The sequence below is a fragment of the Talpa occidentalis genome, unplaced genomic scaffold, assembly GCF_014898055.3.
Source record: "Talpa occidentalis isolate TD23 unplaced genomic scaffold, MPIMG_talOcc4v2.1 talOcc4.7, whole genome shotgun sequence".
NCBI classification, from domain to species: Eukaryota; Metazoa; Chordata; class Mammalia; order Eulipotyphla; family Talpidae; genus Talpa; species Talpa occidentalis.
The window spans coordinates 39,172,632-39,195,410 of NW_023605083.1; the positions used below are offsets into that span (position 1 = coordinate 39,172,632).

General features: G+C 47.0%; 1 protein-coding gene across 4 annotated transcripts in view; it reads left to right on the plus strand.

Annotated features, from left to right (window-relative positions):
* Positions 1-22,779, plus strand: part of RUSC2 (RUN and SH3 domain containing 2) — a 65,947-nt gene that overhangs the window by 35,498 nt on the left and 7,670 nt on the right. For 2 of the 4 annotated variants that reach the window (XM_037495489.2, XM_054688656.1), the window contains exons 1-2: positions 8,547-8,810; positions 16,418-18,526. In XM_037495489.2, the coding sequence (XP_037351386.1) occupies positions 16,486-18,526 (2,041 nt within the window). In that variant the 5' untranslated portion in view covers positions 8,547-8,810; positions 16,418-16,485. Of the gene's footprint in view, positions 1-8,546; positions 8,811-16,417; positions 18,527-22,779 lie in introns of those variants that run through there. The other 2 variants (XM_054688655.1, XM_037495490.2) reach the window with 1 other exon arrangement.

A 22,779-nucleotide genomic window follows, 5' to 3' on the forward strand; every position in this document is an offset into this window, starting at 1 on the left:
AGTAGGTTCTTAAATAACATAAATTCATTGCATAAGCATTTAGTGAACAATTGTTATATTCAATAAGTTGTATGCAAAGCACTAAGAATGCAGAAAGACATGGCTCAAATCCCATTTGGGTAAAGCACACAGGCTAACTAATACAGTGTGTATTTGGTGATAGTGACTTTCATTGGATGATATGAATGTACAGAGGAAAATCTAACCCTAAATGTGCATAGCCGATGAAAGAACATAGCGCCTTTGCAGAGAACTTAGAGAAAGCACATCATTTTATGTGACCAGAGGTTAGAACAAAAGAAGATGAAGTTTAAAAGGTAGACAGGGCCTACACCATAAAGGTGATTCCATGACTCACTCAGAAATTTGGATTTTCACCCTAAAAAATGATCAGGGGCTACTAAAGATTTTTACACAGTGATAATCGATTTATGTCATAGAAAGACTGCAGCTGTAGGACAACTAAAAGAAGGAATATGAGTAAGTATTCTAGGTTAATTGGTAATTGGAAATGAAGGGGGAAGAGGAGTTGAGGAGACTTCTAGATCCCTTTTTTGGGTAACTTAGTGGATGGTACAAACCACGTAAACCTGTTGACCCAGCAATGTGTCAGGCTGTCACCTTATAATTTTTGCTGTAGGGTCATGAGAATAAATGGTAAATAAATAGTGATTGAAGACATGGCTCCTCACTCATCTTTCCATTCTCAGTATGAGTGGAGAGAAACAGGGTTGAGAATAGAAGATCTTGGCATTGAAGATGTATTTACTAAGCACTGTACTAATAGTTACCTTTTTGGCTTTTCTCCTTCCTTCCTTCTCCTTTTCATCAAATATACTATTCCCAGGCTAAATTAACTTTCCAAAAGCTGACTTGTGTCCAGCAAGGCTGCTGGGCTTGCCAGCCAGTAGCTTTATGAAATAGACATCTGCAGATCAGCAGTGCACTACTAAGTTCCAAGGCAATGGACTCAATATTACTTATCAAGGCACAGGATAACCTCATATTCCAAAAGTACTCTGTCATCAAGAGATGAAGAACCAGATGAGCTATGCACACAGGGAAGTCAGAACAGGAACTTCCACGATAAAGACATTTCCAGATGTGGTAGAATTTGAGCTCTATCTTTAAGGGGGGGCACCCACAGGGTTGGGGAAGAGACAAGGGAAATGGGGAGAGCATTCCAGATAGCTTCCTAGTGAAGTGAGATAAAACTCTACATTCAGAATAAATTTGGCATGTGGTAGAGTATGGCTGGATAAGTAGGATGGGACTTTGAACACCAAGATCGAGAGCTTGGATTATCCCGTAGGCAATAGGGAACCACTGGATGCTTTGTAGTAATAAGATGACATATTTTAAAAAAGCAGTGCTTTGGGGCCTCCCCTGGTGGGGCAGTGGTTGAGCGCTGGGTTGCAAAGCTGCCCGCAGCCTCTGCAGCACCGGTTCGATCCCCGGCTACTGGCGAGGGTCCCACATGGCACGCAGACCTCTCCTGCCTCCCGCTGCTCCCCTCAGCAGTGTATTTTGTCACTCTGCCTGTTCTGTTCCCCGCTCTGGCTCTGGTGAATTCTCTCACCCTCCCATGCTTCTGACTGTACCCAGTGCTTGTATAAATAAATAAATAAATCTTAAAAAAAAAAAAAAAAGCAGTGCTTTGGGGAAATTAATTCAGAGGAGAGGTAATGCAGATCTGATTTAGGATGACAGGACTTGGGATGGGAACTTGAGAGGCAATGTGACAAGTGAGTAAGAGCACTGACTTAGGAATCTGTCTAGATATGCATCTGAATCCCAGATCCAACATCTACTGACTAACCTTAGGAAGATTATTTAGTATCCCTGAGCCTCAAATTTCTCGTCCATAAAACCGAAATCATAATACTTAGCTTAAAGAATGGTTACAAAAATTGTTATAAGTTGAAAATATTGTAATTTGAAAATGCATTTAATACATCTAATCTCTATCACCATAGTGATAGGTAAGCTAGCTCAGCCTTGCCACCTTAAACCTGCTCAGAACACTTATATTAGTTGGGTAAAGTTATCAAACACAAAACCTATTTGACAATAAACTGCTGAATATATCATGTAATTTATTCGTGAAATTATTCACTACTGTACTAAAAGTGACAGTCTATAGAGTGTCTTTTGTTTACCCTCGTTGTCCATGGCTGACAGGGAGCTGTGGGTCGCTGCCATTGGCCAGCATCACCAGCGAGTATTACACCTCATTGCACCAACCCAGGAGAACATTCCAGTTCAGAATTCTCGGTACAGTTTCTACTGAGTGCATGTCGCTTTCACACCATAGTAAAGTCAGAAATCATAAGTAAAAAAAAAATGACAAGTCAAACCATGATAAGTTGGGAATTGTACATATAGTAAAAGCATAATAAATTATTGCTCTAAATTGGAAGGAAGACTCAGCATGATTTGGTGACTAATTGTGAAGAGAGAGGCTAGATGAGTCTTATATTTTCAAACATGAGCTACTGGTAGTTCAGAGAAGCTGATATACAATAGAAAAATCAATTTAGATGTATTGAATGTACAGTAATATAAGAAGTCTCTAATTAACAGGGATCTGATTCTGGGAATTCAAGAAAAATGTAAAATTTGGAAATCAACAGCATAATGGAAAGGGCCAAACACTTCTCAGGTTGTAAAGACTTCCTATCTGAGCCTTGCTGTAAATCTGCACTTAAATATGGACTAAGTATTATTTTATCAAATAATGAAGAAAGAATGATGTAAGGGGGTTGGTGTTATATAAGCCAAAAGGAAAAGAGGGTTTCAAAAGGAGAGGATAGCTAAGCTTTAGATAGGTCAAATAGTATAAGTTCAAATTTTATACAGTTCAAGTATTACAAGATGATAGATTTCTGGCTAAAAGTTTAGAGGAACATTGAGTTACCATAGTGCATTATTTTTTTTCCTTTTTTTTTTTTAAAGATTTATTTTTTTATTTATGCAAGCACTGAGTACAGTCAGAAGTGCGGGAGGGTGAGAGAATTCACCAGAGTCAGAGCAAGGAGCAGAACAGGCAGACTGACGAATACACTGCTGAGGGGAGCAGCGGGCACAGCAGGAGAGGTCTGTGCACCATGTGGGATCCTTGCCAGCAGCGGGGATCAAACCGGTGCTGCAGAGGCTGTGGGCAGCTTTGCAGCCCAGCACTCAACCGCTGCGCCACCAGGGGAGGCCCCATTCTTCTTTTTTTCTAAAGATGTATTTATTTATGCATACAAGAGCTGGGGTACAGGCCAGAGATGCGGGGAGGGGGGGGTGAGAGGATTCACCAGAGACATAGTGGGGAGCAGAACAGGCATATTTGAAATACACTGCTGAGGGGAGCAGTGGGCAAAACAGGAGAGGTCTGCTGTGCCATGTGGGTTGCTCCCTGGCCAGCTGGGTATTGAACTCATGCTGCAGAGTCTGTGGATTGCTTCATAATGCAGTGCTTAACCCCTTGCACCATCAGGGAGGCCCCATAGTGCATTCTTTTAAAACTGTTGGTGTTGAAAAGGCAGAAGAAAGAAGGAATTGATTGAGGACTTTGGACTGACAGGCCACTGCTTTCTGGTAAACCTGAGGCTCCTGCACCCCACCCCACCTCCACCCCCCAAGTTACAGGACCTTGAAAGTCTTCTTCCTCTGTGGAGCTGAACCACACCATTCACCGCTGCTGCTGCTTTTTGGAAATGACTTTATTGAAATATAATTGACACGACATTTATAGTATATGATTCAGTTGTTTTTAGCATTTTCAAGGAGTTGTGCAACTATCGTCATAATCTCATTTTAGAACATTTGTGTGATCCCAAAAAGAAACCCCATCCCCAGTAACTATTACTCCCCATTGACCCCTCCCCCCAAGTGCCTGGAAGCCACAGATCTGCTTTTTGTCTGCTTTTTGCATCTCTGGACATTTCATATAAATGCAGTCAAATAATATGTGACTTTTTGTGTTTAACTTCTTCCATTTAGCAAAAATTTTCAGGGCTCACCTATTTTGTAGCATGTTTCAGTACTTAATTCCTTTTCATTGCTGAATAGTATTCCATTTTATGAATTATATATCACATTTTACTTATCCATTCATATGTTATTCTGTTATGAATAAGCTGTTATAAAGCTTCATATACAAGCATGTTAACATGTGTTAACATGTTTTTATTTCTTTTGGATATATAAATGTGCAATTTCCAGGTCATATGGTAACTCTTTGTTTAACATTTTGTGAACTGTTTCCCAAAGTTATTGAACCATATTTTTATAATCTACCCAGCAATGTATAAAGATTCTAATTTCTCCATATCATCAACACTTACTATTGTCTATCTCTTTTATTTTAGCAGTCCTCATAGGGTAAAGTGGCATCTCACTTCAGTTCTGATTCACACTTACCTATTCACTAATGATGTTGCGGTTCTTTAAGTGTGCTTATTGACCATTTATATATCTTCTTTGGAGAAATGTCTATTTAAATCCTTTGCCCATTTTTTACTTGGATTACATGTCTTTTTATTGTTGAGTTGTAAGAGAGTTCTTTATATAGTCCAGATAGAAATTTCATTAGGGCCTCCCCTGGTGGCACAGTGGTTGAGCGCTGGGCTGTGAAGCTGCCCACAGCCTCTGCATGCAGCACGGGTTCGATCCCCAGCCACTGGCGAGGGCCCCACATTGTGTGACAGACCTCCCCTGCTGCACCTACTACTCCCCTCAGCAGTGTCCTCCATCTGTCTGGCTTTCTCCTCCCCGCTCTGGCTCTGGTGAATTTTCTCACCCTCCCGCACTTCTGACTGTACCCAGTGCTTATGTAAATAAATAAATAAATCTTTTTTTTAAAAAAAAAGAAATTTCTTATCAGGTATCTGATTTGCAATTTTTTCCTCCCATTTAGTGGATCATCTTTTCACTATCTTAAATGGTATCCTAAATGGTATCCTTTAAATTACAAAATTTTTAAGTTTTTGTAAAGTCCACCTTACTATTTTTCCTTTTGTCACTTTGCTTTTCATATCATGTCTAAGAATGTCTTGACTAAACTCAAGGTCATGAAGAATCATCCCTTTTTGTCTCTAAGCTTCCCTTTCAATAGACCTTTCTACCAACCTCCTCCATCCCTCACCATTCCTCCTGCCCCAGGAATACCAGGGTCTTTTCTTCATTTGAGTCAAGTCTACCCACCAGTCACTCTCATTTACATGCAAGAACTTTTTAGACTATTCTTATTCAACAAGATTTTGACTTACCACCTTCTACAGTATATGCCAAACACTGTGCTAAGTTTTATGGGAAACAGAATAAAAATGATAATGTCTTATTTGCTGGATATTGGGCATACAGAAATGACTATAACTTGGACTTCACTTTCTAAAAGAGATATCAACATTAGGGCAGATATGCAGATAAGAACAATAACCATGTCAAGCGACACATAACTTTCTTATTCAGAACCTCTCGTGGACAGAGGCTGGTTTCTGATGAAGTTTCTATCAGTATGCAGTGAAATAACAAGGGTCATGACTGTGCGCTTTCTTTTATGAATAGTGATGATCGTAGATGTAAGGTTTTTGTTATTGTTTTTTCTTTTTTTAAAGATTTATTTATACAAGCACTGGGTACAGTCAGAATGCAGGAGGGTGAGAGAATTCACCAGAGCGAGGAGCAGAACAGGCAGACTGACGAAGTACACTGCTGAGGGGAGCAGCGGGCGGCAAGAGAGGTCTGCGCGCCATGTGGGACCCTTGCTGGTGGCCAGGGATCAAACCGGCACTGCAGAGGCAGCTTCGCAACCCAGCGCTCAACCGCTGCGCCCCCGGAGAAGCCCCTTGTCATTGTTGTTTTTGTTTTTGTTTTTTTGGTGGCCCATACTGGAACGAACCCGCTGTTATTGTTGTTTTAATGATACTGCCAGCAGTATAAGAAGTTGGCAATCCTGTATTGACCCTCTGATTTTTTGTGGGAATTTTTTTTTTGTCTGTAAAAAAAACAAACAAACATGCTACCAGGGGTTCATAAAATAGAGGAACCACTCTGACTCTGGATTGATCAGCTCAACCCCAAAGTCTTGGGGGTGGGGGGGAAAGGAGCTGATCTGGAGCTCATAGGTTTTGGATAATTCTGAGTATAGCTGGGTGTAACAGGCAGGAGAATCAGAACAAAGGCAGCAAAGTGCAGATGAGCTTGTGAAACAGGTTTAAGGATTCTGTGATGGTGTGTGGGGAAAAGGGTTGAAGAGAGAGGGAATGGACAGCCAAGATTGTGAACCTTGAGAACCAAAAGGAAGGGTTTGAACTTGGTCCTCTGGGTGATGGAAAAGCATTAAAGGGGCAGGAAGAGTGACAGGAGTGACATATTGAAGACAGAGGGTCTTTGGAGAGTGAATCTGGTAGAACTAGAAGGTAAACTGCACATGAGACTAGTTAGCAGGCAGTTGCGATTTATAATGTGGTAAGGTTTGTATTTTGTTTCTAGTCAGAAAATAATGTGTTCTTCAGTCCTGTAAATCTTTGGCAGTATTGGGTAGTAAGTAAAGAATGATGAGGTCTGTAATGTGGTGAAGCAAGCCAAGCACTGAAAATATGAGAGATGCCACCTTCTACAGGCAGCTGGAAACATTTCCTCAGTGGTGACTCCCCGGTGCAGTGCATGGCAGAAATTGTCACAGAAATTTCCAGGGCAAAGACTCTACACCAAAGCTCTTGCAATAAGAAGTTAGAATTCCCAAGTACTTGGTCATGGACATCACTTTGCCCTGCCTGTGCAACCCCCAAGCAGCTGGGGGGAGGGAAGCATGGTGACACCTTTTCTGCTCCTCTCAAATCCCAGGGGTTTGTTAGTTTTATGAACAGTGGTTCCCCTCTCCCTTTCTCATTCTCTCCTGCTTTAAAATTTTTTTAAATTTTATTTATGCATACAAGAACTGGGGTGTAGGCCAGAGGTGCGGGTACGGGGTGGGGGGAGGGGAGTGAAAGAATAAACCAGATACAAAGAGGGGAGCAGAAGAGGCGGATCTACTGAAAAACACTGCTGAGGGGAGCAGCGGGGCGAGACAGGAGAGGTCTGCTGGGCCATGTGGGCTGCTCCCTGGCCAGGGGATCAAACTCATGCTGCAGTGACTGGCAATAGCTTGACAGCGCTGAGACTTAACCCTTGCACCACCAGGGAGGCCCTGTTTCCTGCTTTTTTAGGATCAAAGGGACCATGGCCCCTCAAACAGGTCAAGGTCGGAGATAGATATTTTGGGGGTCTTCAACCACTTTCGTTTTTCTCTCTACACTTCACTGCCTCTCAGCATGTGGTCAGTGGGCACACAGGTCTCGTGGGGAATAGAAGAAACAAGAAAGGAAAAAATCTACAACTCTTCGGGATCCTGAGAGGGGACTGCTGTGCTCCCATTCCTGCCCCTTCAACCCAAGGCCTCTTTGTAGGGACCTGAAATCCCTGGATTGGTTGTGGAGTTTAGAGACTAGTCTTCTCAGGGAGAAACCCTATGCGGGGCTAATGCTTGGGGGCCATGCCCAGCTTGAAGCCATCTCTGTGTTCCAGTGTGGCATCAGGAGCAGTGGCATGAAGCAGACAGAAACAGAGCTGCTACCTTACACCTGGCTGTGGCTGTGGCTGTGGTTTCTCCACTGTTAACCAATGTGCACAGAAATGACCCAGAACTCGAGCTGGGCAGAGCAGGGGAGAGGCAGAGTGCTCCCCAGGGCTCTAGCCAGAACGAAGATCTTTCTCTGGCCTGAGGGAGCTCCTTTCCATAGACTTCCTTTCCCTAGAACGCAGACTTGACCCCTTGGCCTGACTAAATGGATTCTGCCTCCCCCAGGCCCCGCTCTACCCGAGTCACCACTGACCCACACTGATGTGGTGAGGGGGCCGGGCCCTGCCCCAGCCACGCCAGCAGACCCTCTGAGACCCAGGGAACTGAGCTGGACCCTGGGTGAGGGTCCAGAGAACCGCAGCCACCGTGGTCCTCAGGCTCACCACCTCCCTTCCACATAAAAGCCTGCCCCTGGGCCAGACTTTTTTTTTCTGAGACAGACCCCTTCTCTCGGAGAGTCACACCCAGTGTTGTGTAACCGGGATCCCCAAGGACTGACTTGGGGCTGCTGCTGGCAGAATGATGAGCAAGCAGGCTCTGCAGCCTCCCTTCAGGCCTTCAGGAACCCCCTCCCCGGCTAGCCGCTCCTCCCTGAGCCTAGTCTGGAATCCTTGTGAAGGGAAAAAACTAGAAAACAAGGAGTCATTCACTGTGGGCAAAAAGAGGAGGGAGAGGTTTCTGGCTAAGATCTAGAAGGAGGGGCCCAAGGAAGGAAGGAAGGAAGCCTTGAAGCCTCTGCCCAGACTTTTTCCCTGAGATTCTCAGGACAAGAGAGGAGCCCAGCCTCGCCCTCACCCTTCTCCTGTGCTGCCCTGGGCTCTCCTCCCCTCGCACCGGCTGCCCTCGGAGGCGGGCGCTGCTCTCCCTGCCCTCCCCTGGGCTGGAGGGCCCGCGGGACCGGCAGGCGGGGCGGCTGCTCTGTGGGCATGCCTGCTCCCCTCCTCCCCTCCCGGCAGCAACGTCACCGCAGCACCAGCGGCGGTGGCAGCAGCAAGGATACTGGGGCTGGGATTGCGCAGCCTCCCTGCATTAGCAACGATGCCTTTGTATTAGCAGAAATCAGATCCCAGGAAATCGGCGCCGCCGTCCCTGAGTGGCCCTGGGGAGCGGTGCCGCGGCTGGAGCTGTCAAGGTAGAGCCTGGTTGGGGTGCAGAAGGAACGCGAGCCTCGGGGTACAGCGCCAGGCTCCTGACTGAGGTATGGCTCAGCCGCACCGGGGGGGAGGGGCAGGGCAGAGCCGCCAGGGTAGCCCATCGGCACGTTTGGGCCCTGGCTCGGGCCCGGGAGGGTTGGCTTTGTCTTTCGGACAGAGACAGCGAGAGAAGGGAGCGTGGGAGCCAGCATGAGAGCCAGCGTGAGCCCAGCCGTCACCCCGGCTCATCCTCTCATACACCCGGGCTGTGGTGCAGAGCCTGGGAAAAGCAGAGCTTGGGCTAGTGCTATTTTGTCTAAAAGCAGAAGATCCCCTCCTTCCTTTCTGGGTGTTTCTAATGAGGATGCCATCATGTGGGCCGGGGTGGAGATCATATCTAGAAACAAAGGCTTCATGGGAGGAGACTCCCCTAGAGCTGCTGTAAGTTTATGATGGAGAACATGCGGGATCCATGAAGCTTTCAGGAGGAGGGGCTGGGACGCACCAAGCCCATCCTTCCCCCCCGGGCACGAGCAAGCATGCACACACGCACAGGCCAGGTCTTCGGGGAGACCTGGGGAGGGGGATGAGAAAGAATGTTGACCGAGAGGCTCCACAGTGTGTGGGGACTGGGGACGGTCATTGTAACGCCTCGCACACGGACTCAGGCTCCTAGCAGGAAGACACCTCAGCACAAGCTGATGCTCAGAAATGCATCGTCCTGCTCTCCTCCTTCAGTCCTTCCCAAGAGCAGACCCACAGGGGAAAGGGTTATCTGTTCTTGGGGCTCCTCATCAGGACCTCAGGTCAAGGTCAGATCGCTAAGGAATAGCAACTGTCTGCCCCATCCTGCCTCAGGAGGCCGGCAAAGAGGGAAGGGGCTCTGCACTTGGCAGTAAGATGCTGGTGACGAGAAGGATCTTTCTTCTAGTGTCTAGCATAGTTTCCTTCCCAGAGCAGCATGAAAAGAGGACCTTAAGTTCCCATCGATCACCTTAGTAGGGGATTCAAAAATATAGGCTAATAGGAGTCAGAAGTGTCACTTTGTACAAACATATGCTTGGGGAGTATACTGGGAAGTTGTGCGAGGGTGTTAGTTCCTAGGAAGCATCGAGGAATGTGAACCACAGAGCAAGGAACAGGAGCACTGGGGACAGTGAAAGGGGCAGGGAGATGAGGCGCCTGGGAACAGGGCAGGAGGTGAGATTGAAGAGTGTTACAAAGCTTGGGGCAGCATGATGAAAGGGACTGTGGGTTCAGGGAATAGAGAAGTGGGTAAATACAAACTATGCAAATGGAGGCTCTGAGGTGGGCCTCTCCTGGAAAGGCAGGAAGCAGCTGCTGGGGTAGCAGGGTAATGCTGGGACTTTAGGAAGAGGGTGTGGCCCTGATCATTTGCTTAGGGAGGCAGTTGTAGTGAAAGAATTAAGAATAGAGCAGACCCGGGTGTGCATCCCATCTCAGCTGTGCCGTCATGTATCCCTACGTGTGTGATCACAACTCTTTAAGCTTCAGTTTCCTCATCCAGAAAATGGGAATGGCTATGCCTACTTTTTAAAGGGTTATAGTGAAATCGAGATAGTATACGTAAGTCACCTGACATGTAATAGATGATCGCTAATAGTGTCAAGAGACACTCATTTGTGAGGGCCAGGTAAAGGGCGCTCATGTAGAACTTTTCCTGTTCTGGAGAGCTTGACTTTGAAGCTTTGTGCTGGCTGAGCTCACCACGCCAGTATTTACCTAGAAGGCAGAGCTACTGGAGGCCATCTTCTGACAGCTTTCCTTCACTCTCGCTGTGCTGAATTCTCTGTTCATCTCCCATGTTTCTCCATTTAATCAGGGTACAGAAAGAGGCTGGGTTGAGCGCTCCCACCTCATTTTCTCTTCCCCTTTATTAAAGCTCATGGACCACAGTATTAACTTGGTGTAGAACAAGTTACTCCCAGGAAAGAAGTCTGAGAGATGTGCTCTCAATAAATGAGCTGTGTGATGTTTGAAATTGAGTCACATGTGCATTGTACTCTCCTACATACCTTTTTTTTTATATTAACTTTGTATTATAAGTTTTGGGTGTGCATCATTAAAAATCAGTATGTGTATATACTACGCAACATTTACCATCTCCTTATATTCTTAACAAGTGACATCAAAAGTTTGGAGTCCTCTGTCCAGTCTTAATTCTGTCATTCATTGAGTGATCTGGGGGAAGTCATTTTATTTTTATTTTTTATTTTCATTTCCATATTTTGTTAAATGAAAGTAACTCTGCTACCATGGTGAGTGGTTGTTCAGGATCAATAGAATGACATACATTAAAAAGTGCTTTGTAAAAAATGTGCACATGTAGGGGGCAGGGAAGCCTGCAAAGCTTCCCTATTGTTGGCTGAATCTTGGCAGGCATTTTCCTTGGTTAATTAGAAATCAGAAAAGAATGAGAACTTTTCTGAGATACAAAAATATAGGAGTTGTATCAAAACAGGGGTGGGAAGAGCACAGGGACTGTGTGATGGTACACAGGTGAATTGGTGGTGGGAATTTCACGGGGACTATACCGGAGATAATAAAGCATGCATTGTATAAAAATGAAGAATGATGTAAAAAATATATAAAATAAAATAAAATGGGGTTAAATATATATATATATGATAAAATGAAAACCAGTAAAAAAAAAAACTATACTTAAATAGGATTTGATACAACCTAAATGTACAGGCTAGGACTATATGGCTTTTAGAAAAAAAATTAGGAAAAATTCTTTATGATCTTGGGAGAAAGATTTCTTTGACAGGACACAGAAAGCTTTAAGCATAAAGGAAAAAAAACAGACACATAGTTATTAAAAACATCACTAGGAAAACAAATGAAAGCAAGCTACAGGTTGAGAGAAAATGTTCTCAAGACTTCTGTCTGACAGAGTGCTCCCCTGTATCCAGAATAAATTTTTAATAACCACAACTCAGTAATGAAATGATAGGCAAGTCGGTTTTCAAATGGGTCAGGTGGGAGTCAGCAAATAACCGAGCGCCTGCTGGCTGCAGAGCCCCTAACACTATGTGGAGGTCCTAGGGTCTCAGAGATGAGGTCACCCTTTCTGACCTCAAGGCACCTCACGCTAGTCTGGGGGGCTGATTTGTAAACATCACAACATAATACAACCGGCAAAAAGTTTCCTTCATCACCCCATGTCCACGTGTCCTCCAGCCCTGCTTCAGAGGGTCTGCGTTCTAGACTCCGTGCGTCAGTGTTTGTCCATTTGAATGCACGTATCACCCAGGAATGGTTTTGTGGACCAGAATTACAAAAGTGTATGTGTCTGTACCATGGCGACCTCTGGGAAAATGATGCTTTCAGTGTGGACGGGGGAAAAGCCGCTGGCGAAGAGTGACCGCCATTGCCCATAGATGTTCTAACCTCCATGCTGTATGTCCAAGAAAGGTCATTATAGTCCTTTTAGTCCAGGCCTCTTTGTGGTGGACTCCAGGGAAATCCAGTACTGTGTGTAATCAGAAGGCCCCTCCTGAACCCACCGTGCCCAAGGCATTTAAAGAAATAAAAAGTTTCAATTATGTACATCATGGATGTTTATTATAAAATTAGAAAATACAGATAAAAGGTCAAAAGTTAAATTTAAAAGTATCTAATGAAAAATAATCCAAAACTACTCAACAGCATTAAGCACTGTTAAAATTTTGTTATATGTGTTTTCAAATTTTTTTCTGGGCCTCTCTGGTGGCCTAGGGGTTCGGTCTCAGTGCTGTCACCACCAAGGCCTGAGTTCAATCCCCAGCCAGGTTGAAACTCACATGGCACAGCAGACCTCTCCTGTCTTCCCCGCTGCTCCCCTCAGCAGTGTATTTCAGAAAATCTGCCTGTTCTGCTCCCCACTCTGTCTCTGGTAAATCTCACCCCCCACACCTCTGGCCTACACCCCTGTTCTTGTGTGAAAAAATAAAAATCTTTAAAAAAAATTTTTTCTTCTGTGCACATTGCTATGGTCCAAATGTACCCCTGCTTTACTGTGATTCCTCCCACCCCCACGTTCAAATGTTAAAATCCTAACCCTCAAAGGCAATGGTAGTAAGAGATGAACCTTTGAGAGGTGATTAGATCAAGAGGGCAGTATCCTCAGAATGGGACTAGTGCTCTTATAAAACAGGATCCAGTGAGGCCACAGCTAGAAGGCACCAACAGCAAACCAGGAAGAGGTTCCCCCAGATGCAACCATGTTAGCATCTTGATCTTTGACTTCCCAGAACTGAGAAATAAATTTCTGCCATTTATAGATCACCCATTGGGGAGTATTTTGTTATGGCAACCTGAATGGACTCAGGCAGATACATGCATACATTATGTTCTTATAAAAGAGGGCGTCTAAGGCCCATTCTCTTTGTAACCTGCTATTTGCACTAAGACTTGGTGAATATTTTTCCAAGTCAACACATCATTTTTTAAAATTTATTTATTTATGCATACATGAACTGGGGAACAGGCCAGAGATGTGGGGGTGGTGGTGAGAGGATTCCCCAGAGACAGAGTGGGGAGCAGAACAGGCAGGTTGACTGAACTACACTGCTGAGGGGAGCAGCGGGTGAGACAGGAGAGGTCTGCTGCACCATGTGGGTAGCTCCCTGGCCAGGGATTGAACTCCTGCTGCATGGCTCAAATAGCTTCATAGGTTGCATCATAACCCCTTGCACCACTAGGGAGGCCCAACACATCATTTTAATGATTCACCTGCATGTTTTTGACAGATTATTCTAAATTTTAGTAAATTCCACCTTTCTGTTATTTTTGTGGCATATCTATTTGAGCCCGAAGTTGTCTTGGTGAAAGAAGGGAAGAGGTGGGGGGAGGGGCTTGCGAAGGGAAAATTATCTCGTGTCCCTCACAGCAAATCTGCCTCAAAGTCCTCTAGCTCTCTTCAAAACCCCACACTTCAAGGCACCTGTTCCTCTCTTTCCTCATCTCAGCCTTGTCTCTGCAAATGTCCCGTCCCCGCCACTAGTAAGTCGTTCCTCTCCTTACCTCTCCTCCTCCCTCTATATAGCTTCATCTTTTTGTTTTCTATTTAAAAAAATGTTTTAAATAACAGCCTTGTTAAAATATAATTCATGTACCATAAATCCTGTCATCTTGATTTTGTTCACAGATTTGTGTAATCCTCATCACTGTGATTTCAGAAAATGTTCATCACCCCAGAAAGCACCTCCATGCCCATTAGTGGTCACTCCCCACCGCCCAGCCTCCCGGTCTAACCTCTTTTCTGTCTCTGGATTCACTTATTCTGACATCTCATGGATATGCAGCCATGCACCATTCTCCAAAGGGGCCTTTCATGGCTCCTTTTACTTGCTTTCTTGAGGTTCATTCATGGTGTGGTGTGTAACAGTACTTCATTCCTTTTATTATTTTGTATTTAATAATGTTCCGCTCTCTATATATAACACTTTTGCTTTTCCATTCATCAATTGACAGACATTTGAATGATTCCTACTTTTGGGGCTATTGTGAATAATGCTGCCATATACATTTATATACGAGTTTTTGTGTGCGCACGTGTTTTCACTGCTGGTACATACCTAGTAGTGGAATGGCTGGCCATGTGGCAACTCTGTGTTGAGCATTTTGAGGAACTGCCAGACTGTTTTCTAAAGTGGCTGCCCCATTTTACAATGCTCCCCGCGATGTGGGAGGGCTCCGATTGCTCACATCGCCACCGCCACCGCTCGTATTGTCTTTTTCATCTGAGCCATTGAAGTGGGGATGGAGTGGCATCTCGTTGTGGTTTTTATTTCTCTAGCAATAATGATGTGGAGCATCTTTTCCTGTGCTTTTCGGTCATTTGTATGTCTCCTTGAGAGAACTGTCTGTTCAAGATTTTTGCCCAGTTTTCAATTTAATCTCTTTATTGTTGAGTTGTTTCAATATCCTGATCAGAAGTCTCTTATCAGGTACCTGATTTGCAAATGTTTTCTCCCCTTCTGGGGGTGGTCTCCTTTCAGTACAAAGGTTTTTAATTTTTATGAACACTACCTTAACTCAGTCTTCTTTCGTCACGAAGAGTGTGCTTTTGGTGTCATATCTAAGAAATTCTCAGCTAATAGATTTACTCCTTTGTTTTCTTCTATAATTTAATCTTGTAGCTCAGGTCAGCCTTTCTAGTTTCTACCTCTCTCCATATCTGCTGGTTACCCCAGTCAGCACACAAAAGCTTAGAAGTCCAACAAAGGAGACTTCCTCTCAGAAATGACAGGAGGAAAACAGATGGTAAATACTTGCGTTTGAATTCTAATGTAATTTAATATAAATTATATTTTAAGACCTCGCCCCTCACGTATGTCCTTATTAGCCACTTGACCGCTTCCTCTCATGTGCTGTCTGTCCTATCCTTGAGTGGACATGACTTACCAGCTCTTGACTGCACTCCACATGAAGAGCTGTGATCCTGAGGTCTAAATATTTTTTTGAAGGTCATATGAAGGGTTCAGCTAAGTGATGGAGAGCTTAGGCAATGGAGATCTGACTCCAGTGGGTGGAAGGGAGGAAATGAATGAATTAGAAGAAATTAGATATGAGGATTCTGAGCAGGTAAGGATTGTTGGGACCCGAACTCTGCAGCACAGGAGACTAGTACGTGAGCTTGTTCTGCGGCAATCTGGCCAAGAGGCCAGAGAAGCTCAGAATGGGCTCTTGTGTCCTTGGGGCCAGGTGGCCTTGAATAAGAAATCTACCTTAACCTGTCAAAGGTAAAACCAGGAAGGTAAGACTTTCTAGAGGACCACACACCCCACCTGTACTGAAAGTTCTAAGCTATCAATAAAACTGGTCAGATTGAGGGCACTTGAGAAGATCTGTATCCTGAGGCAGACAAAAGACTAGCTGAGTTATTGCGACCGTATTGCGCCTCTCCTGTTGTCGGGCCTTATGTGATGCTGTGTGAGAGGGGCACAGAGGAGGTAAAAAGAGCCTCCCACCCCCACTGAGAAGGAAGGGGCTATGCAGGCAGCCTCCCTGATGTCCAACTCCATCTGTTTCGAGAAGCGCCAGCACAGTAGGGGGAACCCAGGGTTCTGCGCCCACAGCCATCAGTGGACAAGGGTCCACGGTAACAGTCACTCCATCAAAGGATATAGTTTATTTAAAAATATTTTTCTTGCAAAATTATAGCTTCCTGCTCTGCGTACATGATCCCTTATTCATGATGTCCCCCTCAAGGTGAGCTTGTGCCTAAGGCGTCTGTGTCCTCTGAGTGCCTAGCGCCCTTTCAGCCATCCTAGGCGGTTGTCTCTTCCTTGTGTTACTCTCCGGTACTTTTTTTGTGCTCGGCGTTAATCCTTGCTTACCTCCAAGGAAGGGTCCTTGGAGAGAAGGGAAAAGTGCTGTCCTGAGATTCTAGACCCACGTGTGGCATTACAGTGGCCTGCTCTCTCGTCACAGTGGATGCGTGGTGACCTTGACAGGGGGCGCTCAAGGGGACTCCGGGCCTGGACAGTGCCGGCTGTGGCGGGATAGCCCCTGCCCCGTCAGGCCGTGTAGTCACGCTCCATCCCGACTCTGCGAGCCTTTCCTCCGGATGGGCTCTTCGCTTCTGAAAGTGATGTGGGGAGGGGCAAGTCCCTGACTTCCAGGGAGGTGACATTGGGTTCCCTTTCTTTCCCTCTCTCTCCAGGTGCCAAGCTCTCCTGATGAAATGTGTTCTGCCCCACTGGGCTCTGGGGGCAGTGTCCGGTGCTGTTGATGCCCTTGTTCGAACTTTCCAGAATGGATAGTCCTCCAAAGCTGACTGGAGAGACCCTCATCGTCCACCACATCCCCTTGGTGCACTGTCAAGTCCCAGACAGGCAGTGCTGTGGAGGGGCAAGTGGAAGCGGTGGGGGCACAAGAGCCAACCCCTTCTGCCCACCCGAGTTGGGCATCACCCAGCCTGATCAAGACCTCGGACAAGCTGACTCCCTGCTGTACAGCAGTCTGCACTCTGCTCCGGGGGGATCTGCACGGTCTGCAGACAGCACCAAGAGTAGCGGTCGGGATGGAAGAGGCCCCGGGGCCCCTAAACGACATAATCCCTTCTTATTGCAGGAGGGTGTGGCTGAGCCAGGCCTCGGTGACCTCTATGACGACAGCATTGGCGGTGGTACCACCCAGCAGTCCTTCCACCTGCACGGAACCGGCCAGCCCACCTTCCATCTATCCTCTTTCCAGTTGCCACCACCTGGCCCCAGAGTGGGCAGACCATGGGGGGCAGCACGTAGCCGGGCCGGAGTGGTGGAGGGGCAGGAGCAGGAGCCGGTGACCACCTTGGATGCCCAGCAATGCAGCACCGGCCACTGTTGCCGGCCAGAGCTGGAAGCAGAGACCATGGAGCTGGATGAGTGTGGGGGACCTGGGGGCAGCGGCAGTGGGGGTGGCGCCAGTGATACCTCTGGCTTTTCCTTTGACCAGGAATGGAAGCTCAGCTCAGATGAGTCCCCGAGGAATCCCAGATGCTCAGGCTCAGGAGCCCAGCACTGCCGCTGCAGTAGCACATCGAGCCAGTCTGAGGCGGCCGACCAGTCCATGGGCTATGTGAGCGACTCGTCCTGCAACAGCTCAGACGGCGTGCTGGTCACCTTCAGCACCCTCTACAACAAGATGCATGGCAACTCCCGTGCCAATCTCAACTCTGCCCCACAGTCTTGCAGCGACTCTTCCTTCTGCAGCCACTCAGACCCTGGAGCCTTCTACCTGGACCTGCAGCCCTCCCCAGCTGAGTCCAAGATGTCCTGTGAGTCCCATCACCCTGACAGTGGAGAAAGGGAAGGAGGCTATGGTTGCCCTCACGCCTCCTCTCCCGAGCTTGATGCCAACTGCAACTCCTACCGCCCGCACTGTGAGCCCTGCCCAGCGGTGGCTGACCTCACAGCCTGCTTCCAGAGCCAGGCCCGCCTTGTTGTGGCCACACAGAATTACTATAAACTTGTCACCTGTGACCTGTCCTCCCAATCATCGCCGAGCCCAGCTGGCTCTTCCATTACCAGCTGCTCCGAGGAACACACCAAGATAAGTCCCACACCAGGCCCCGGCGCAGACATGGGCCCTGACCCAGACCCAGGCCCCGGCCAGCCCTCTGAGTATTACCTGTTCCAGAAGCCAGAAATCCAGCCGGAGGAGCAAGAAGCAGTGGGTTCCTCAGCGGAAGTGGCCGCTCCTGTGAGCCCTACTGTGATTGAGGGGCAAGTGTACACTAATACTTCACCCCCCAACCTTAGCACCGGACGTCAGCGCTCTCGAAGCTACGACCGCAGCCTTGAGCGCAGCCCCCCGGTACGCCTGGGCTCACTGGAACGCATGTTGAGTTGCCCAGTGCGCCTGAGTGAGGGCCCTGCAGCCCTGGCTGGGCCCAGCTCCCCACCCAGGCGGGTCACCTCCTTTGCTGAGCTTGCCAAGGGCCGGAAGAAAGCTGTAGGCTCTGGCTCCCCCCCACTTCGAGTGAGTGTTGGGGACTCCTCCCAGGAGTTCTCACCCATCCAAGAAGCCCAACAGGATAAGGCGGGCACGCTGGATGAGGGCACTCATTGTAGCCATAGCCTTCCACCCATGCCCTTGGGGCCAGGCATGGACCTAGTTGGCCCAGAGTCCTGGTCTACCCAGGTCTGTCAGAGCCCCCAGTCCAGTGAGATGCCACCTTCTGGTGTCAGAACTGCTGGACATCATGCCCAGCTGATGGATCCAGGGCCTGCTCTCCCAGGGAGCCCAGCCAACAGCCATACCCAGAGGGATGCAAGAGCTAGAGCTGACGGTAAGGACCTAGAGGCTGGGGAATCCAGGATACATGCATGGTCTCCACGGTGATGGGCTCTGCCGCCACCCCCTTCCATACACGTGAGGGTCCCCAGCCTAGATGGAGCATCTTCCCGTCCAGGGAGTGTACTATGGTTCTAAATGGCGGGGGTGGGGGCGTAGCTTAGAGGGTCAAAAAAAAAAAGGAAGTAAAATCAACAGGACTTAGAAATTAGTGTATTAGGAAAGGAAATGCTCAGAAGAGTGGTGCTAAGCCTGGATGACCGAGAAGATGACGCTAGCATGGGTAGGACTGCGAAGAGAGGCGAAGATTTACTGGGAAAAGGCTAAAGTGTAAGTTCAGTTTGGACACTTAGGAGTTTGCAGGGTGCTTTGGGGGTATGTCCAACAGGCAGACCACACTGGGTGTCACTGACAGGTGATCACAGCCACTCTTCAAAGAGCCAGGGACCTGACTCTTGACCTGTAAACCTCCTAGGTCAGTTCTTTCCCTGTTTATTATACTTTAAGTAATTATTTTGTAAACACTGTGTTAAGTGGGTCCTGGTGGTAGATGAGAGGGACAGTTTCTGTCCTTAAGGAATTCCCACTAAAGATGGGGACAAAAAAGGAGACACATAATTATAATCAGAAATGGCGGTGCATGATGCTAGTCTGTGATAACGATAACTTTTTTTTTAAAGATTTATTTATTCATTTATTCATTTATTTATTCATTCATTCATTTATTTATTTATACAAGAACTGGGGTACAGGCCAGATGCATGGGAGGGTGAGAGAATTCACCAGAGACAGAGCAGGGAACAGAACAGGCAGACTGACGAAATGCACTGCTGAGGGGAGCAGCAAGCACGATAGGAGAGGTCTGCCGCGCCATGTGGGACCCTAGCCGGCTGGCCAGGATCAAACTTGTGCTGCAGAGTCTGCGGACAGCTTCACAGGGCGGCGCTCTACCTCCTACGCCACCAGGGGAGGCCTATAAGGATATCTGATGCGAATCAAATGTCAGAGACGGACTGCTAACACAGTTTACATTGTGTTTACATCACAGTTTACATGATCTAAAAAGACAGCTAGGAATGGGCTTTATGGAGACTTGTAAAAACATTCTAGACTCATTGGATAGTCTTATTAAAAGGCACAGAATAACTTGATGCTTTCCAGAAACTGCAAATAATTTGGTACAATCATAGAGGGATGGGAATGGAACAGTTGAAATTTTTCAGTAAGGGAAGTAGCTTTGTTTTTGTAACAGCTTAGTGGCATGCTCTGCTTTGCACGGTGGTTTGGGTGGGAGGTGGGTCGGAAGGGATGCCTTCTGGAGGTCAGGAGATCGCCATGATTAGCACATACTCGGAGTCAAAGTGGTAATTGAAGTTATGAGTGGACCAGAGCATCCAGGAGCACGTGTACCCTTATAAAAGAAACAAGGACAGAGTTCTGGCAGATAAGGGCGTGAGGGCTAAACTGAGCGGCTCTCAAAGGAGACAGAAGAATTAGCCAGAAAAAAAGAGAGGGGGAACCAGGAGAAAATGAAGTCACAGGAACCAGAGAAAAAGTTTTAAAAAGAATACAGTTCAACCAAGTGAGCTATGAGGAGAAATCACTCAGAGTGAGGCTAAAGGATCCCAAAAGCAGCTTTCAGGAGGACTAAGGGTAGAAATCTGACCTCAGAGGGTTTGGTGTGTGTGGGTGGGAGTGGGGGCTGTAAATGATTTGGTATAGCAAATTATACCAAACCTAAGGGTCCACCTAAGTGGACTTAGGTGGACCCTTAGGTTGGGTCTGTTGACTTCTCAAAGAACGGGGCTTAAAAGGCCATGAACACCAGGAAAATGAATAACTATAAGAAAGTGAAAATCAAAATCAGCAAAAAACTATGAACCAGAGACACTTTTAGGGGGGCGGGGGCGGGAGGGGAGGGATTGGGGTCAGAATGGGGGGGCTGCAATTGTATGGGGAATATAACAATAAAATTTATTATCTAATAAAAAAAAAAAAAAAGGCCATGAACAGTAGTATTATCCCTGCTGTGAGGCAGATGAGTGACTTCACACTCCTAAACATGCAGAAGATTTACCTATGGAGCTGCGGGTCTCTAGCAAAGAGGAGGGTCAGCAACAGCAGGGACTAGCGAGCGTCCTTTGCAACCCACTTCTTTGGCTTGTAGTGTCTGGTTGGTTCATCTAGGCTGGTGTCCTGAGGGCCATACAATCCTGGTCAGAGGTGGGAGGAGAAGCAGTAAAAGTGTCTGTTTCAGAGAAGACTTTCATAGAGAAACACTGCTCTTGCAAATGTTTAATTAACATCTGAATGACCATTCATTGAATTCATGAATGATGAAAGAAACCGAGATCACTTTGAGATCCTGAACAACAAACAGGATCAGGATCCCAAAGGATCTTGCTGGATCTGTAAAGAACCAAGCTAATAAGGCAGAGACCAATGGGAAATGCGATAGGAAGTTTGACATGTCAACTTGAATGGATTATGATATTTAATTGATTGCAAACTCAGAATGAGTCAGCAGTATGGAAGGGCTTCCTAAAAGTTAAAATGACTGGATCATTTCATAGAGTCCAGTAGGGAGTCTCCTCCTCTCCTCCAAACCAGTCTGCGCTCTCTCACCTGGAAGTTTCTGGGCACTTCATTTTAAAAAGGAATTGCGGGACTGGGACCGTGTCACCTTGAGAAGAGCAGACTTGGGTGAAGGTGGTCTGTCTCAAATTTTCTTAGGCGCTATCACATAGAAAAGTGAGGGAACTTTTTCTCTCGGTTCCCTGCAGGTAGAACTCAGACCCACTCCCCACAGTTGGCCCCCCACTTCTTTCCTGATCTTATTCCTCTATTCCTTCCCTCACATCCCATCCTGGGAACTAGCCGGAGGATTGTAAAAAGAGCGGGAATAAATAATCTAATTCAAACAGACTTGCAGAGGATTGTAAAAAGAGCGGGAATAAATAATCTAATTCAAACAGACTTGCAGAGAGGATAACAAAGTTACAGTTGGTTGGGAGGGTCTTAATCTGACAGCCAGGTCAGGTCAGTCTTGAAACCGGGAGGAGGAAGACATTCCCTGCCTGAGAAGTGGTGTGCTTTAAATGGGAATGGCCTGTGGTGGTGTCAGTGGGGGTGCAGGTGTGGAATTCTGAGGGGAGACCAGCTGAATTTGTCAGTGGACAGGTGACGCCCACCTGACCGATTTATTCTGTGGAAAAGAAGGGACATAGGCGATAAAATAAAATTGGTATTTTAGGAAGGAAGCTGACTTATGTAAGATTCTGGATGCAATGAAATCAAGGTTGACATTGGACTTCATCCATTTAACAAATCTTTATGCCATGCCTGTGTTATGGCAGGATCTGTTAGAGGCACTCGGGGTGCAGTAATAAATGAACAAAAAAATCCCTGCTTTTCTGGAACCCTTGTGAGGAGTAATAAGCAATAAACAAGATCATTTCTGATAGCATAAAAATTCTAAAATGAAAATGAAAGAGAGATAGACATTTACTTGCCAGTGGGCTAGAGAATCGGAAAAGATTTTGCTGGAGACATGTTTAAGCTGATGTCTGGATAAGATGAGTTCAGGTAGAAAGAACAGCTGGTTCAAAAGGCCCTGAGATGCTAATGAACTTGGCCTGTTTAAGGACAGAAGTGCAGCTGGGGCACAGTGAGGAGAACAGCCAGGGTTGCTCTAGCCCCGGGGCTGACAGGAGGTTGTAGTTTGGAAGCAACCCTAGGAGTGATTCTGGAACCCTCCTTGGTGGGGCTGTGGTCACGACCCCCTAAGACTTCCTGAAGAGATCAGGAAGAGGCAACCCGGCCGAGGCCTCCCATGCGTAGCGTGAGCTAGTTGACAGCACTGGCCCTAGCGTCAGACTCTCACTTAGGCAGAATTCTCACTCGCCCACTTCTTCATTGTGTGGCCTCTTCTGGATCCGGCAAGCAAGGAGACCCAGTGCTGCCTCGCAGGGTCAGGAACCACCTGTGCAGGGAGCCACACCCAGGGTCTCGGGCGTGTGGGTGCTTCTAGCACCACCTTGTGTTCACTGAGGTGTTTACAGTGCTGGTGGAGGAGCAGGCCATGCGCACAGGGCGCGGGGAGTTCCAGGGCTGGAGGGCTGTTGACCTGAAGACTGGCGCAGAGGACAGGAGGGGATCAGTCGTGGGGAGCACACCACGTGTACAGGCAGCAGATGAGGACTCTCAGGCTCCAGTGCCAGGGTTGTGATAGAGTGGGAGCGGGGTAGG